This window comes from Leucoraja erinacea, chromosome 2 (genome assembly GCF_028641065.1).
Source record: "Leucoraja erinacea ecotype New England chromosome 2, Leri_hhj_1, whole genome shotgun sequence".
Lineage (NCBI taxonomy): Eukaryota > Metazoa > Chordata > Chondrichthyes > Rajiformes > Rajidae > Leucoraja > Leucoraja erinaceus.
Window position 1 is genome coordinate 7701775 of NC_073378.1, and position 16323 is coordinate 7718097.

The 16323-nt window shown below is 45.3% G+C and overlaps 1 protein-coding gene across 1 annotated transcript in view; it reads right to left on the bottom strand.

Moving 5' to 3' along the window:
* Positions 1–16323, bottom strand: part of cep72 (centrosomal protein 72) — a 162517-nt gene that overhangs the window by 139969 nt on the left and 6225 nt on the right. Inside the window, exon 2 of the mRNA XM_055666200.1 lies at positions 2998–3125. Within this exon, the coding sequence (XP_055522175.1) occupies positions 2998–3125 (128 nt within the window). The remainder of the gene's footprint in view (positions 1–2997; positions 3126–16323) is intronic.

Genomic DNA, 16323 nt, shown 5'->3' on the forward strand with positions numbered 1-16323 from the left:
GCGACAAAAAACAACAGTGTGTGTCGTGATATATGAGAGAAAGTAAACTTTGTTCTGATGCCTTCCTCAATCAAACTACCTGGTAGAATTTGCTGCAGAGGCTCTGACATGAATGATGTAATTTGCAAAGGAAGCCTAAAAGCCACTGTTGCCTGCAGAAACACACCCTACTTCAACCCATTCTCTGATAATCAAAATGTTCCTTGCTCAAGGTCATTTTTACTAACGGGGTATGTAGTTAACTAAGCTACTCATTTGTAAAAAATAACAAATGATAACACACTTGCACAATGAAGAGTAATTTGGCAATTTCACAATGTTAGTTGCTCAAGTGGATAAGAATTTTTTTAAACTTCTCTGACAAAAGGCAGAAAGTAGATTCATTGATAATTTGCATGCAATTAGTCTATGAAACTGCTTTTTAACATATGCACCATTGAAAATAAATATCTGCATGTATGCATAAATTGGCTTAAGCCATCTTAGGGTCTACTTTTCAAATGTTGCAGTACAAGAAATGTGGTGACCAATTTACAGATAACATTGTGCTAATTATATTTGTTTTAAAAAGAGCAATTTGGGCTAAATATTAGCCAGAATATCAGTGCAAATGTTCCCATTTATCTTTGAAAAATGTAATGGAATATTTTACATTCACGAGTAAGTAGATGGGGCTTTGAATTAATCTGAACAACGGGATCACTAATCGTGCATTGTTTATTATAATTATATTTTGATTGACAGTCATCATCATCATCATCGGCAGTCGCTCGAAACAAGTACGACTGTCCTCTCCATAGGGTCGTCTACTTGTGGGTCTGCAATCCACACACCTTGGTGCAACGTGGGCAGTGGAGACTGGCAGTAGTTGGTAGTCGTTGAGCCCCCTTCTCTCTCTCTCTCTCCTTAAGGTGCTGTCACTTTGTCTCTGCGACACGGAGTAGTTCCATTTCAGGTAGTGCAGCTCCTTCCTGCATGGATTTCCTCCTTGATATTCCGCCTGTCCAGTACAATGTGCTCCCAGTTGCTTGATGTGATGTGGAATTTCTTCAGACTGTTCTTGATGTTGTCCTCGAAGCGTTTCTTTGGCCCGCCGGGGGCTCGCCGACCTTCCTTCAATTGAGAGTACAGGATTTGTTTAGGGAGACGTGTTGGACATGCGGATGACATGGCCAGTCCATCGAAGTTGGTGCAGCATTATTGTGGTGGTGATGCTGGTCATGTTGGCTTCCTCAAAAACTCTGATGTTGGTGCGTTTGTCCTCCCAGCTGATCCTCAGAATCTTTCGTAAGGATCTTTGATGGTGTTGTTCCAGGGCTCTCAGGTGCCCGCTGTAGGTGGTCCATGACTCGGCTCCATACAACAGGATGGAGAGGACAATGGCTCTGTTTTGTTTGGGCCTTTAGGTCTCGATCGTCAAAGGCTCTTTTCCTGAGTCTGGCATAGGCTCCGCTGGCACAACTCACAGCTCTTGAGGAAAGAATGTTGCCAAGTTAGGGGAAGTGGTCAACGTTTTCAAGAGTGGTGTTGTCCACTTTTATAGTGGGTTGGGCTGGGCTGTCGTGCACTTTTATAGTGGGCTGGTTGGGTGGAGGCTGATGTAGGACCTGGGTCTTCTTGATATTTAAGGCTAGGCCCATGGCTCTGTATGCCTTGGCAAAGGCATTCAGCATGCCCTGGAAGTCTTCTGCAGAGTCTGCTGCACTGAAGCTCCATGAAGGCGGTGTTACTGACTTTGCTCTTGGCCTATTAAGGTTGAAGAGCTAACCGTCAGTTCTGTAGAGGATTGGGATCCCTTGTGGCAGCACTTCACCAATGGGGTGAAGTATGGCAGCAATGAAGATGACAAACATGGTGGGTGCGATGTTTGACCCCCGTTTCCACAGTGAAGGGCTCGGACTCAGAGCCGCAGTTGCTGAGCACTGTGACTGACATGCCATTATGTAGAAGCCTCAATATTCTGATGTACTTGTCAACAAGATTGACAGTAATTGTAAATGTTAGATTGCAGAATAGATCCCACAGATTGAATGGTAGACAATGTAACCCCTCTATTTAAGAATGGAGAGAGATAAAAACAAAGGAGCCACACACCAGTTAACTTAACATCAGTCAGAGGAAATATGCTGGATTCTGTCATTGAGCAAGAACAGGAAGGCAGATTATTATCTGAATGGTGTCAGATTAGGAAAAGGGGAGATGCAACGAAACCTGGGTGTGTTTGTCAGTCACTTAAAGTAAGCATGCAGGTACAGCAGACAGTGAAGATAGTTAATGGCATGGTGGCCTTCATTGCGGGAGGATTTGAGTTTAGGAGCAAGGAGGTCCTCCTACTGCAGTTGTACAGGGCCCTGGTGAGACCACCTGGAGTATTGTGCGCAATTTTGGTCTCCTAATTTGAGGAAGGATATTATTGCTATTGAGGAAGTACAACGTAGGTCCACCAGGTTAAATCCTGGGATGGCTGGACTGACATACGATGAAAGAATGGGTTGACTGGGCTTGTATTCACTGGAATTTAGAAGGACGAGCGGGAATTTTTTGAAACATATAAAATTTTAAAAGGATTGGACAGGCTAGAGGCAGAAGAAATGTTGGGAGAGCCCAGAGCCAGTTTAAGAATAAGGACTTAGATTTAGGACTGAGATGCGGAAAAAACATTTTCACCCAGAGAGTTGTGAAGCTGTGGAATTCTCTGCCACAGAAGGCAGTGGAGGCCAATTCACTGGATGTTTTCAAGGATGAGTTAGATATAGCTCTTAGAGCTAAAGGAATCAAAAGGAATAAAAGCAGGAACGGGGTACTGATTTTAGATGATCAGCCATGATCATATTGAATGGCAGTGTGCATCGAAGGGCCGAATGGCCTGCTTCTGCACCTATTTGTCTATATTTCTATGGTTGCTATACCGTTTTCACTAACTTTTAGTTTTTAAAGACAAAACACAATTTCATTCTGCTTCATGATTTAGATTTACATTGACAAATAAAGACTCACCTCCAATGAAATCAAAGAATTACGCGATAGATCAAGTATTTTGAGACGTGTAAAGTTCTTGAGAGACTTGCCAAGGTGTGTGATCTTTTCTTCGCAACTTCCGGGCAAGAACAAAGATCGTACATCCGCTGAAGCAGAAAAAAAAAATCAGCTTTTAAAACATTTCACAAACGCTATAATTTTACACAAAGGAGAGTTCAACAGTTTGCTGTAGAAATTGTTACGGTTTTTGTTCTTATTAAATGCAGAGGCAGGAACCATACCTTGTGTTTTCACCCTCCAAGCATATTATAACCATATAACCATATAACAATTACAGCACGGAAACAGGCCATCTCGACCCTTCTAGTCCGTGCCGAACACATATTCTCCCCTAATCCCATATACCTGCGCTCAGACCATAACCCTCCATTCCTTTCTCGTCCATATAACTATCCAATTTATTTTTAAATGATAAAAACGAACCTGCCTCCACCACCTTCACTGGAAGCTCATTCCACACAGCCACCACTCTCTGAGTAAAGAAGTTCCCCCTCATGTTACCACTAAACTTCTGTCCCTTAATTCTCAAGTCATGTCCCCTTGTTTGCATCTTCCCTCCTCTCAGTGGGAAAAGCTTATCCACGTCAACTCTGTCTATCCCTCTCATCATTTTAAAGACCTCTATCAAGTCCCCCCTTAACCTTCTGCGCTCCAGAGAATAAAGCCCTAACTTGTTCAACCTTCTCTGTAACTTAGTTGTTGAAACCCAGGCAACATTCTAGTAAATCTCCTCTGTACTCTCTCTATTTTGTTGACATCCTTCCTATAATTAGGCGACCAAAATTGTACCCCATACTCCAGAATTGGCCTCACCAATGCCTTGTACAATTTTAACATTACATCCCAACTTCTATACTCAATGCTCTGATTTATAAAGGCCAGCACACCAAAAGCTTTCTTTACCACCCTATCTACATGAGATTCCACTTTCAGGGAACTGTGCACAGTTATTCCCAGATCCCTCTGTTCACCTGCATTCTTCAATTCCCTACCATTTACCATGTACGTCCTATTTTGATTTGTCCTGCCAAGATGTAGCACCTCACACTTATCAGCATTAAACTCCATCTGCCATCTTTCAGTCCACTCTTCCAACTGGCATAAATCTCTCTGTAGACTTTGAAAATCTACTTCATTATCCACAACCCCTCCTATCTTAGTATCATCTGCATACTTACTAATCCAATTTACCACACCATCATCCAGATCATTGATGTACATGACAAACAACAGTGGACCCAACACAGATCCCTGTGGCACCCCACTAGTCACTGGCCTCCAACCTGACAAACAACCATCCACCATTACTCTCTGGCATCTCCCATTCAGCCACTGTTGAATCCATCTTGCTACTCCACCATTAATACCCAACCATTGAACCTTCTTAACCAACCTTCCATGAGGAACCTTGTCAAAGGCCTTACTGAAGTCCATATATACAACATCCACTGCTTTACCCTCATCAATTTCCCGAGTAACCTCTTCAAAAAATTCAAGAAGATTAGTTAAACATGACCTTCCAGGCACAAATCCATGTTGACTGTTCCTAATCAGACCCTGTTTATCCAGATGCTTATATATATTATCTCTAAGTATCCTTTCCATTAATTTGCCCACCACTGACGTCAAACTAACAGGTCTATAATTGCTAGGTTTACTCTTGGACCCCTTTTTAAACAATGGAACAACATGAGCAGTACGCCAATCCTCCGGCACTATTCCCATTTCTAATGACATTTGAAATATTTCTGTCATAGCCCCTGCTATTTCTACACTAACTTCCCTCAATGTCCTAGGGAATATCCTGTCCGGACCTGGAGACTTATCCAGTTTTATATTTCTCAAAAGAGTCAGTACTTCCTCTTCTTTGAATCTCATAGTTTCCATAGCTACTCTACTTGTTTCCCTTACCTCACATAATTCAATATCCTTCTCCTTGGTGAATACCGAAGAAAAGAAATTGTTCAATATCTCCCCCATCTCTTTTGGCTCTGCAGATAGCTGTCCATTCTGACTCTCTAATGGACCAATTTTATCCCTCGTTATCCTTTTGCTATTAATATAGCTGTAGAAACCCTTTGGATTTACTTTCACCTTACTTGCCAGACCATCCTCATGCTGTACTCAAGCCCTTTCGAAATAGTTTGCTCTCCCTCTCTCTCCCCACCCCCCCACCTCCCTACAGTGCCCACATCCCCTCAGGTTGTTAACTCTGGAGGGGTATGGTGCCCACAACTCCACAGCAAATACAAGGTTACACAGCAGACCTACTGTATTCTGATATCTGCACACTGGCATTTTACCAGTGAAGATCACTAGATAATAATTATAAACAAAGTTTGCAGGTGTTTTCCCTCTGTCTTTTTCTTGAAGATCATGATTACACCTCCAATTGCTGCTAAAGCAGGACTGATTAACAGGCTCAACATGTTGCTCTACAGTTAAACCAATAAAAGATAGAAAGTTGGAGGGTTATTCCATGCCTGCAATCTATGGGTGCAATTCTCACCCCATCACTTCAGAATATGGAAAAGATAAAACAAAAATCATTTTTCAGATGTTCATAGTTCCAAATATTATCATTATTCATTTCAAGTGCAACTAATGGCTGATTATTGAAAAACAAGATTCTGGTTGCCCCCAATGCCTCACATAAACAATAACAAGAATAAGTCATTCAGATTCAGACATGACAAACCGTAATGTTAACAAGGGTTCCTAAATCTGTTGGTCCTCTAACTTAGCTAAACCGAAGTATCTTGGTATAAGAAGAAATGTGGAAGCAGAAGGGGGTAAAAGGTCAAAAGGCAAAAGAGCAAATCGGGGAGGGAGAGAAAGAAAGGAAAATTGAATATCCCGAGAGTTTGATAATAAGCTTGGATGGTATAATGGTGTTGAAAACAGAGCTGTAGTCGATAAATAGGAGTCTGAAGTAGATTGCTCTCTTCTCCAGGGATGAGTGTAGGACTAGGGCGATGGCATCGTCTGTGGACCTGTTGTGGCGGTAAGCGAACTATAGTGGGTCAAGGCGCTTGGTAGACTGGATTTAATGCGTTGTCATTTACGCATTTACCTTATCATTTATTGTCATCCTTTAAAATCTTTTCTTACCTTTAGAGGAGAGAACAATAATAAACCGTACTCCGTGAAAAATGATGAAATAGCTATGTGTGAATTGAAAGTTAGATATCTCAGATGCCTCAACAATTAGCATGTTTACTTAATTGTGAGTAGTAACCAACACAGGGTATTGAATCTTAATGAACAGAACAGAAATTTGCACTACTCACTTTGCACTTTCTTTTGCACTTGCACTTACGTTTAATATGACGCTGCTGGGTACTGTCCTTCCTGTATATATTGTCCTTCGTACGGTATTGTCTGTATTATTTATTGTGGTGTATGTTGTGGTTGTATTGTACTGTATTGTATCTGTCTGAGAGCGAACCAAGACACATTCCTATCAACTTGTTGACATGGCAATAAATTTCTTGAATCTTGAATCTTGAATCTTGAAATGATAGATTGTTGATTAGAGGAGGAATCAAATGTTACGGTGGATATACGGTTTAAGTGATGGTCACTTACATGATGTTACAGATACATGAAGTGGTAAAGGCATTGCAATGAATCATGAGGATGACATCTTTTATCAGGGAGCTATACGAAGAGGTTGGGTGGGCTCAGAGATGAGCGCAGGTGATCTTATAGAGGTGTATAAAATCAGAAAGGGATTTGATAGGATGAATGCGTAGTCTTTTTCCCAGGGTAGGGGAATCAAGAACCAGAGGACATAGATTTCAGGTGAGAAGGGAAAGATTTAATAGGAACCTGAGAGATAACATTTTCACTTAAAGGGTATGGGTTTCCGGAATAAACTGTCAGATGAAGTAGTTGGAGGAGGTACTAAAACAGCATTTAAAACGCACCTGGGCAGGTACGTGGATAGAAATGGTTCAGAGGGATCTGTGCCAAATGTAGATAAAATGGAACTGGCTGAGATAGTGCTCCCTGGTGGGCATGGATGAGTTGTTTCCTTGCTATATGGCACTCTGAGTCTGTGTGACACCCACTAACCCCCTCTTTTGACTTCAATGATCAATGAAGTTGCTTCTATGTAGCAGCACCTCCCGCCAACAAGTGTGGCAATCGTCCCTTAAGCAGATTGACAATCCATGGGATCAGCATCACTACCACTTCTGATAGCTGTGGAGCTGAATTAGGCCACAGTCTTGCAGAAACATTATGCCACTCTTGACCTTGACCAGGTATTCCAAGGTGGCAATGTGCTCTGCGGTGCTTTCCACATTGCACGCACTAATCGCACATTGCACTTCCGACCGGAAGGCATTGCAGAGGGTGGTGAAAATTGCCCAACGCATCACCGGTTCCACGCTCCCCTCCATTGAGTCTGTCCAAAGCAAGCGCTGTCTGTGGAGGGCGCTCAGCATCGCCAAGGACTGCTCTCACCCCAACCATGGACTGTTTACCCTCCTACCATCCGGGAGGCGCTACAGGTCTCTCCGTTGCCGAACCAGCAGGTCGAGGAACAGCTTCTTTCTGGCGGCTGTCACTCTACTAAACAACGTACCTCGGTGACTGCCAATCACCCCCCCCGGACACTTATTATTATTATTTTTTTTAATTCAAATCGTTTGCTATGTCGCTCTTCAAGGGAGATGCTAAATGCATTTCGTTGTCTCTGTACTGTACACTGACAATGACAATTAAAATTGAATCTGAATCTGAATCTGAATCTAATTGATGCGATTTTCACATCCATGGTTTGCAGCATTGGAGTTCAAAGTCACATTGCCACAGTCAATGACCTTGTGCCTGCATGCCCATACCTTTCACAAACTGTTGGACTGATTCCTGGCTCAGGTACTGGCACTGGTCTGCCTCAATTCCCCTATGGTGAAGCTGGCGATGTTGCTGAGGGAACATCAACCTGCTTCTCAATTCCAGCTTTGTCTGGTGTGAGCTGGTTTTCCTGCTCGCACAGACTGCTTCGGGCACAGTACTGCTGGCGCAAACTCGGTGCTAGGGTGCAACTAGAGTGGAATTTTCCTCATCTCTTTCTGCTCCCATTTTGTCCCTTTCTCTGCCTGCAACAATGGCTCATTATTAGGGTTTCAATCTTAGACAATGAGAGACTGCTAAGGAAAAGATACAAGATACAAGATACATTTAATTGTCATTTGGACCCCTTGAGGTCCAAACGAAATGCCGTTTCTGCAGCCATACATTACAAACACATAGACCCAAGACACAACATAATTTACATAAACATCCATCACATCGCTGTGATGGAAGGCCAAATAAACTTATCTCTCCAACTGCACTCTCCCCCCCCCCCCCCATGTCAGAGTCAAAGTCAAAGCCCCCGGCTGGTGATGGCGATTGTCCCGCGGCCATTAAAGCCACGCCGGGTGATGCGAGGTCGCACACCGGGTCTTGGTGTTAGAGCCCCCGGCGTGCGCTCGCAGAGTCCCGCGGCCATTCCAAGCCGCGCGGGGCAGTGATGTAGGCCCCGCTCCAGGAGCTCTTCGACCCCGCAACTCGGGCGGGGGAAGTCGCCGTTGCGAGAGCCCTGAAAAAGCGGTCTCCCTCCAGGGACCCGCGGGCTCCCGGTGCCGCCGTCCACAGTCCTGCCGTTGGAGCCTCCGACTCTCCGGTCGGGCGGGCGGGAGCAGCAGCAGCAGCAGCAGCAGCAGCAGCGCTCCTCCACCGCTCCACCCGCCCCGGACTCGGCCAGCCCCGCGACGGTGACGGTGAGTCGTAGCACCAGAGTCACCGGTCTCTTCCTGTTGGAGGCCGCTCCTCGTTGCGGCCCCAACGACAACGGAAACCCGACGAGAAAAGGTCGGGTCTCCCGTGCAGGGAGAGATTTTAAAAGTTCCCCCCCCCCTCCCCCCCCACACACACCCCAACAAAAAATAACAAAAACTACATAAAAACACAGACAGAAAATAATAAAATGCGGACAGACTGCAGAGGCCGCTGCTGACCAGAGTCGCGCCGCCCACCGAGGGGCGGCACAGTGGTGCAGCAGTAGAATTGCTGCCTAACAGTGCCAGAGATCTGGGTTCAATCCAGACTGCGGGTGCTGTCTGTACTGAGTTTGTACGTTCTCCCTGTGACCGTGTTGGTTTCCCCGGGTGCTCCAGTTTCCTCCCACATTCCCAAAACGTAGAGGTTTGTAGGTTAATTGGCTTTGGTAAAACTTGTAAATTGTCCCTATTGAGTAGATTAGTGCTAGTGTACGGAGATCCCTGGTCAGTGCGGAAACGGTGGGCCAAAGGGCCTGTTTCCGCGCTGTATCTCGAAATCCAACAAACTTCTGCGTGGGACATCACTTTTTTTCCACATTCTTATTTGATTGCCTTCCCTCTTGGGTGCGGTTTTCTATATTTACTCCATCTTCACCACTTATCATCTTCTTCTTATGTCTCTGTAAGACCCTTTACCATCGGCACCATCGTAGTTTAGTTTTACTTTAGAGATAAAGCATGGAAACAGACTCATCAGCCCACTGAATCCAGCGATCACCTGTACACTAGTTCTATCCGACTCAGTAGGTACAATTTACAGAAGCCAATTAACCAACAAACCTGCATGTCTTTGGAATGTGGGAGGAAACCAAAGCACCCGGGGAAAACCACGTGGTCACTGGGAAAATGTATAAACTGTGCCGTCTACAGATCTCCTGGGATAAAAGGCCAGGTGAGGGTTGGCAGGTAGAATCATGGTGGTAGGACAGTGAGCAGATGGAGTTTCAGTGGTAGGACAGTGGGTAGAAAGGGTTGGAACAAATATTCTCATTCCTCCACGAGTCGTTGCCAGCTCCCAAACATTCCAGAGCAAGAGGCCTGGTGGGATCTCCTTACATCCCTACCTGCTCTCTTTTGCGGATCTAGCTGTCACTAGTCTCTCTCTAACCACACATCCTTTGAGCTGGAGGTGACTACTTCCTGAAACCCACAATCCAAAAACAGTCTTGCAGTTGGATTGTGGTGGCTCTTCGTCTTCTTGCAAATGAAAAATAAACAAACCAAAGGAATAGTTAGATCTCAAGCCGGCTGTTGAGCAGCCAGGTTGTTGTCTCTGCGTCAATGTCTGCCAGGCCCTGAGCTCCATTTGGTGGGTGGTAGAGCGGGCACTCAGAGATGACATGGTTGGCTGTCTGCTGTTCTGCTCCGCATTCACAGGCTGGGCTCTGGCGGAGCCCCCATCTCCACATGCTGGCATTGAAACAAGTCTGTTGAGCTTCACCCATGCTCCTCTGGGGAGGTCAGAACCTGGACAGCTTTTATCTGGTGAAGAGATGTAGCCAGGCACGGAAATCACTGTCAAAACATGGAGGGGACACAATTTCAAAGCGGCCGCGCGCGCGCATGCACGCACACACACACACGTGCGTTTGTTGGAAGTCCAAGCGCCTATTGTTAATGAAGGCAGCTAGCTCTTGCTTAGCTTCCTTGTTGTTTAGATGAAATGCTGTTGACACTGTTTTGCCTTCGCTCAGCTTTGGACGCCACTGTCGTAGGTATACTGCCAAAGTCCCCATGGTTTGACTCAAGGAGCTTTTGACTGTCTTCCACTCTTTGTGTCTCATCAGGATGGCTAGATTGTCAGCATACCCATATTTTCCAGCGATGGTCTCTGGGAGGTCATGGATGTATACGTTGAAAATCAGCAGAGCCAAGACGGATCCCTGTGGGACGCCATTCTTCAGTCTACGTAGACTACTCTGCTGTCCATCACTGGTCTTAAGCGCAATGCTGCGGTTTGATATCAGCTCCATGATGTAGCCTGCCTGGCAGCACCTGAATTGGCTGTTGTTCAACTACAAAATCTGGAGCTCAAAGACCTCCACCCAACAGGACTTCTTGGTGGAACTCTGAAGGATACAGGAAATTCCTGGAGTTCGCACAATGCACAGGACGTGCCATCCATGGGTCTGAGTTGCCCTCCCAGTTCTCTTTCGGCTTCGATTGGCTCTCTGAACAGAAAGCAATGTCATTTATTGATTTCTAAAATATAAAGCTGTACTGTTATTCTTGCTCACCAAAGTCCATTCCCCTCTGAAACTTTGCAGAGAATCAACCAGAAAAGTCGACGATCCCTGGTATGTATCCAAGTCTGCTGTTTGACCGGCCCAGGTTCTTCTGGCAATTTATTGTTTAGTTACATTCCAGACACTGCACTCTGTGGTCACTGCACAGTATAGCTTAACACAAACTGGAACTATGTTTGCAAAATGATTTTTCCCCAAGATCATCCAACATTCCAATATCATGTACGAATCAACTGCCTACAGTATTCGCTAACATCTTCAACCTCTCACTTTAACGCAATACTGTCCCCATCTGCTTCAAGGAACCTCCATCATTCCAGTCATCAACAATAGTAAAGTGACCGGCCCCAATGACTTCTGCCCAGTTGTTCTAATATCAACCATAATAAGTTGCTTTGAAAGACGGATAATGCCCCACATCTGCAGTAGTCTTCTGGACAGTCTAGACCCCCTTACAATTTGTGTACAGGAAAGATAGGTCTACCGTTGATGTCATCTCGTTTGCGCAACAAATAAGTCTGGATCACCATGACCCTGTGCCAGGATGTTATTCATACAGGATGTGCGGACCAACTATGCAGAGCAACTGGCTGGAGTTTTTACGGACATTTTCAACCTGTCACTACTGAGGTCTGAGGTTCCCACCTGCTTCAAAAGGGCATCAATTATTCCAGTGCCCAAGAAGAGTAAGGTGACGTGCCTCAATGACTACCGACCTGTGGCACTAACGCCTGTGGTGATGAAGTGCTTCGAGAGGTTGATCATGGCGCAAATCAACTCCTACATCGACAAAAACCTGGACCTACTGCAGTTTGCTTACCGCTACAACAGATCAATGGTGGATGCGATCTCGCTGGCCCTCCACTCCACTCTGGACCACTTGGACAACAAAAACTCATATGTCAGACTGTTATTCATTGATTACAGCTCGGCATTTAATACTATCATCCCCTCCAAGCTGGTTACCAAACTCGCAGAACTGGATCCCTGCGCATCCCTCTGCAATTGGATCCTCGACTTCCTCATCCACAGACCACAGTCTGTTCGTATTGGTGGAAATGTGTCAGACTCGATAACAATCAGCACGGGAGCACCTCAAGGCTGCGTGCTCAGCCCCCTGCTGTATTCACTCTATACTCATGACTGCGTAGCCAGTCACAGTGCGAACTCCAACATCAAGTTCGCTGACGTCACCACCGTTGTGGGGCGTATCACTGATGGGGATAAGTCAGAATACAGAAGAGAGATCGAGCAACTGTCCATATGGTGCCAGCGCAATAACCTGGCCCTCAACACCAGCAAAACCAAGGAACTGATTGTGGACTTTGGAAGGAGTAGGATGGGGACCCACAGTCCCGTTTATGTCAACGGGTCAATGCTTCAAATTCCTGGGCGTGTACATCTCTGAAGATCTTTCCTGGTTCGAGAACACTGATGCAATTATCAAGAAAGCACATCAGCGCCTCTACTTCCTGAGAAGATTACGGAGAGTCGGTTTGTCAAGGAGGACTCTCTCTAACTTCTACAGGTGCACAGTAGAGAGCATGCTGACCGGTTGCATCGTGGCTTGGTTCAGTAACTTGAGCGCCCTGGAGAGGAAGAGACTACAAAAAGTAGTAAACACTGCCCAGTCCATAATTGGCTCTGACCTTCCTTCCATCGAGGGGATTTATCGAAGTCGCTGCCTCAAAAAGGCTGGCAGTATCATCAAAGACCCACACCATCCTGGCCACACACTCATCTCCCTGCTACCTTCAGGTAGAAGGTACAGGAGCCTGAAGACTGCAACAACCAGGTCCAGGAATAGCTACTTCCCCACAGCCATCAGGCTATTAAACCTGGCTCGGCCCAAACCCTGAACATTAATAACCCATTAGTTCATGTTCAAGTGAGTTTATTGTCATGTGTCCCTGTATAGGACAATGACATTCTTGCTTTGCTTCAGCACAACAGAACATAGTAGGCATTTACTACAAAACAGATAAATGTGTCCATATACCATGATATAAATATATACACACATGAATAAATAAACTGATAAAGTGCAAATAGCAGAAAGTGGTTATTAATAATCAGAGTTTTGTCCGAGCCAGGTTTAATAGCCTGATGGCTGTGGGAAGTAGCTATTCCTGAACCTGGAGATGAGTGTGTGGCCAGGATGGTGTGGGTCTTTGATGATACTGAAAGCCTTTTTGAGGCAGCGACTGCGATAAATCCCCTCGATGGAAGGAAGGTCAGAGCCGATGATGGACTGGGCAGTGTTTACTACTTTTTGTAGTCTTTTCCTCTCCAGGGCACTCAAGTTGCCGAACCAAGCCATGATACAACCGGTCAGCATGCTCTCTACTGTGCACCTGTAGAAGTTAGAGAGAGAGTCTTCCGTAATTGAGTAAACCGACTTTCCGTAATAGTGTTCCCAGGAAGTAGAGGAATTTGAAGTTGATCAATTCAATTCAATTCAACTTTTGGCACAAATAATTGCGTTTTGCGTCAGTTCTCGATACCAGGAAAGATCTTCAGAGATGTGCACGGGACTCCGAGTTCCAGTGGAATTTGAAGTTCTTTGACCATTTCAACCTGAGGCTCCGACTCCCTGATGGGATATAAAGTGGGGTTGTGGGTCCCCCCTCCTACTCCTTCCAAAGTCCACAATCAGTTTTCCTTGGTTTTGCTGGTGTTGAGGTCCAGGTTATTGCGCTGGCACCCTATGGACAGTTGCTCGAAAGTCCTCTCAAAGCACTTCATCACCAGGCGCCGGCGTTAGTGCCACTGGTCGCATAGTCATTGAGACACGTCACCTTACTCTTCTTGGGCATCTCCTTCGGTTTATTTGTTATTTGCACTTCCAAAGTACAAAGTTTATTTATTCATGTGTCAAAGCACTTTGTTAGTGACTGGTCCTATAGTCACCTTACGCCTACTATGTTCTGTGTGCTGAAGCAAAGCAAGAATTTCATTGTCCTATCAGGGACACATGACAATAAACGTGAACTTGAACTTGTTATACATATTGCAGTTCAGTCCAAAGCGTTATAATATCAAATAAGCTTATCTCTAAATGCCTGGACCCTGGTCTTGGGGTCTCTACCTGCAACTGGCTTCTGAACTTCCAGATCAGCAGACCTCAGTCAGTTAGAATTGACGATAACATTGCCTCCATCCTGATCCTCAACAGTGACGTGTGCTCAGTCCCTTGCTCTTCTCATGACTTTATTGCCAAGTACAATGCCAAGTTATTTAAGTTTGCTGACACTAATACTGTAATCAGCCGCATCAACAAAAACAATGGATAGAGAACATTGGGCCCTGGTATCAGGACAACAATCTAGCCATTAACGTCAACAAGATAAAAGATTTGGGTGTTGACCCAAGGAAGCAAGGGGAAACTTCTGCACTTGACCTCCTGCACTAGAAGCAAGTGGCAAGTTCTGCCTAGTCCACCACAGGCATTTTACTTCCGACTGTGTCCTGCATCAGGAATTGGTGGAAGTATACTCAAGATTGCCTGCCAGCTGGCCGTTCTCTTTTCTCTCTTTGACCTTCTGGGAAAAGATACAGGAGCTTGAAAGCCCGGATGTCCAGAATGAACAACTGCTCCCGCCCCACAACTATCAGACGGACAAACCAACCCATTCCCGATGGTGTTGCCACATATTCTTACTCTTCAATCTACCTCATTTGGATTATTGCATTATATTCCATTCTGGCACTTTGCAATCGCCCCAGGATGAGCTCACTGAGTTACACACTCAATTTGGAATAGAGAACGCTGATGTACTTTCTCTGGGCCCCGTAGCTCTTGATGGCACTGAGAACAACATCAAAAGATCCTTCAGGTGGGTGAACCCTCAGAAAGCATCTGGTCCTGATGGTGTACCTGGCTGTGTTCTTAAAAGCAGGTGGATCAACTTTTAGTTTAGTTTAACTTAGAGATGCAGCTCGAAAACAGGCCCTTCGGCCCACCGAGTCCGCGCTGACCAGCGATCCCCATACACTTGCACTATCCTACACACCTGCACGTCTCTGGAGTGTGGGAGGAAACAGGCGCACCCATGGTCACAGGGAGAACGTAGGAACTCCGTACAGACAGCAGCCAAAGTCAGGATCGAAACCGGATGTCCGACGCTGTCAGGCAGCAGATCAACCGCAACTGGCTGGAGTTTTTGTGGACATCTTCAATCTCTCCTTACAAAGGTCTGAAGTTCCCACCCCCTTTAAAAGGTCATCAATAATAATCGGTAGCCAAAAAAGAAGGTTACATGCCTCAATGAATGGTGGCATCAACATCCATGATAATGAAATGCTTTGACAGGTTGGTTATGGCGCATATCAACTCCTACCTGGACCCACTACAATTTGCCTATCAACAGGTCAACAGAGGGTGGGATCTCACTGGGACCCACTCTGCACTGGACAACTGGACAATAATGACCCATACGCAAGGCTGTTTGTCATAGACTTTTATATTCTCTGCTCGTCCCTCTGCAACTGGATCCTCAACTTCCTCAGCAGCAGACCATGATCAGTACGAATTAGCAACATCACCTTCTCCTCAATAACCATCAGCACAGGAGCACCTCAGGGCTTTGGGCTCAGTCCCCTGCTCTTCACTATAATTTGTGTAGCCGGACACAGTTCCAACACTATCTGTAAATTCATTCACAATATTATCACTGTTGCTGACAGAGTTAGATTGCTGTGGCACCATTCATTCGGACTTTCAATCTCCCAAAACTGACTCATCATTCATTACCTGTTATGGGTAACAGGTAATGAATGATGAGTCAGTTTTGGGAGATTGAAAGTCCGAATGAATGGTGCCACAGCAATCTCACTCTGTCAGCAAGTCCAAGGACTCCATTGTTGACTATGGAAGAGGAAAGCCAAGGATTCTTGAATTGGCCCTATCAGCAGGTTTGCGGTGGAGAGAGTCAACAGCTTCAAGTAGCTCTAAAGATCTGTCCTGGGCTCAGCACACAGATGCAATCACAAAGAAAGCTCGTCAATGCCACACCACTTCCTCAGAAGTCGGAGGAGATTTGACATGTTGGTGAATACTCTAATTAACTTTTTCAGGTATATTGTGGAAAGCATTCTGACCAGTTGCATCACTGGGTCAAGAACACAAATGCTCAGAAATGAAATAAATTACAAAAAGTGGTGGACATTGCCTAGTACTAACCACCCCACCAACGAAGGTATCT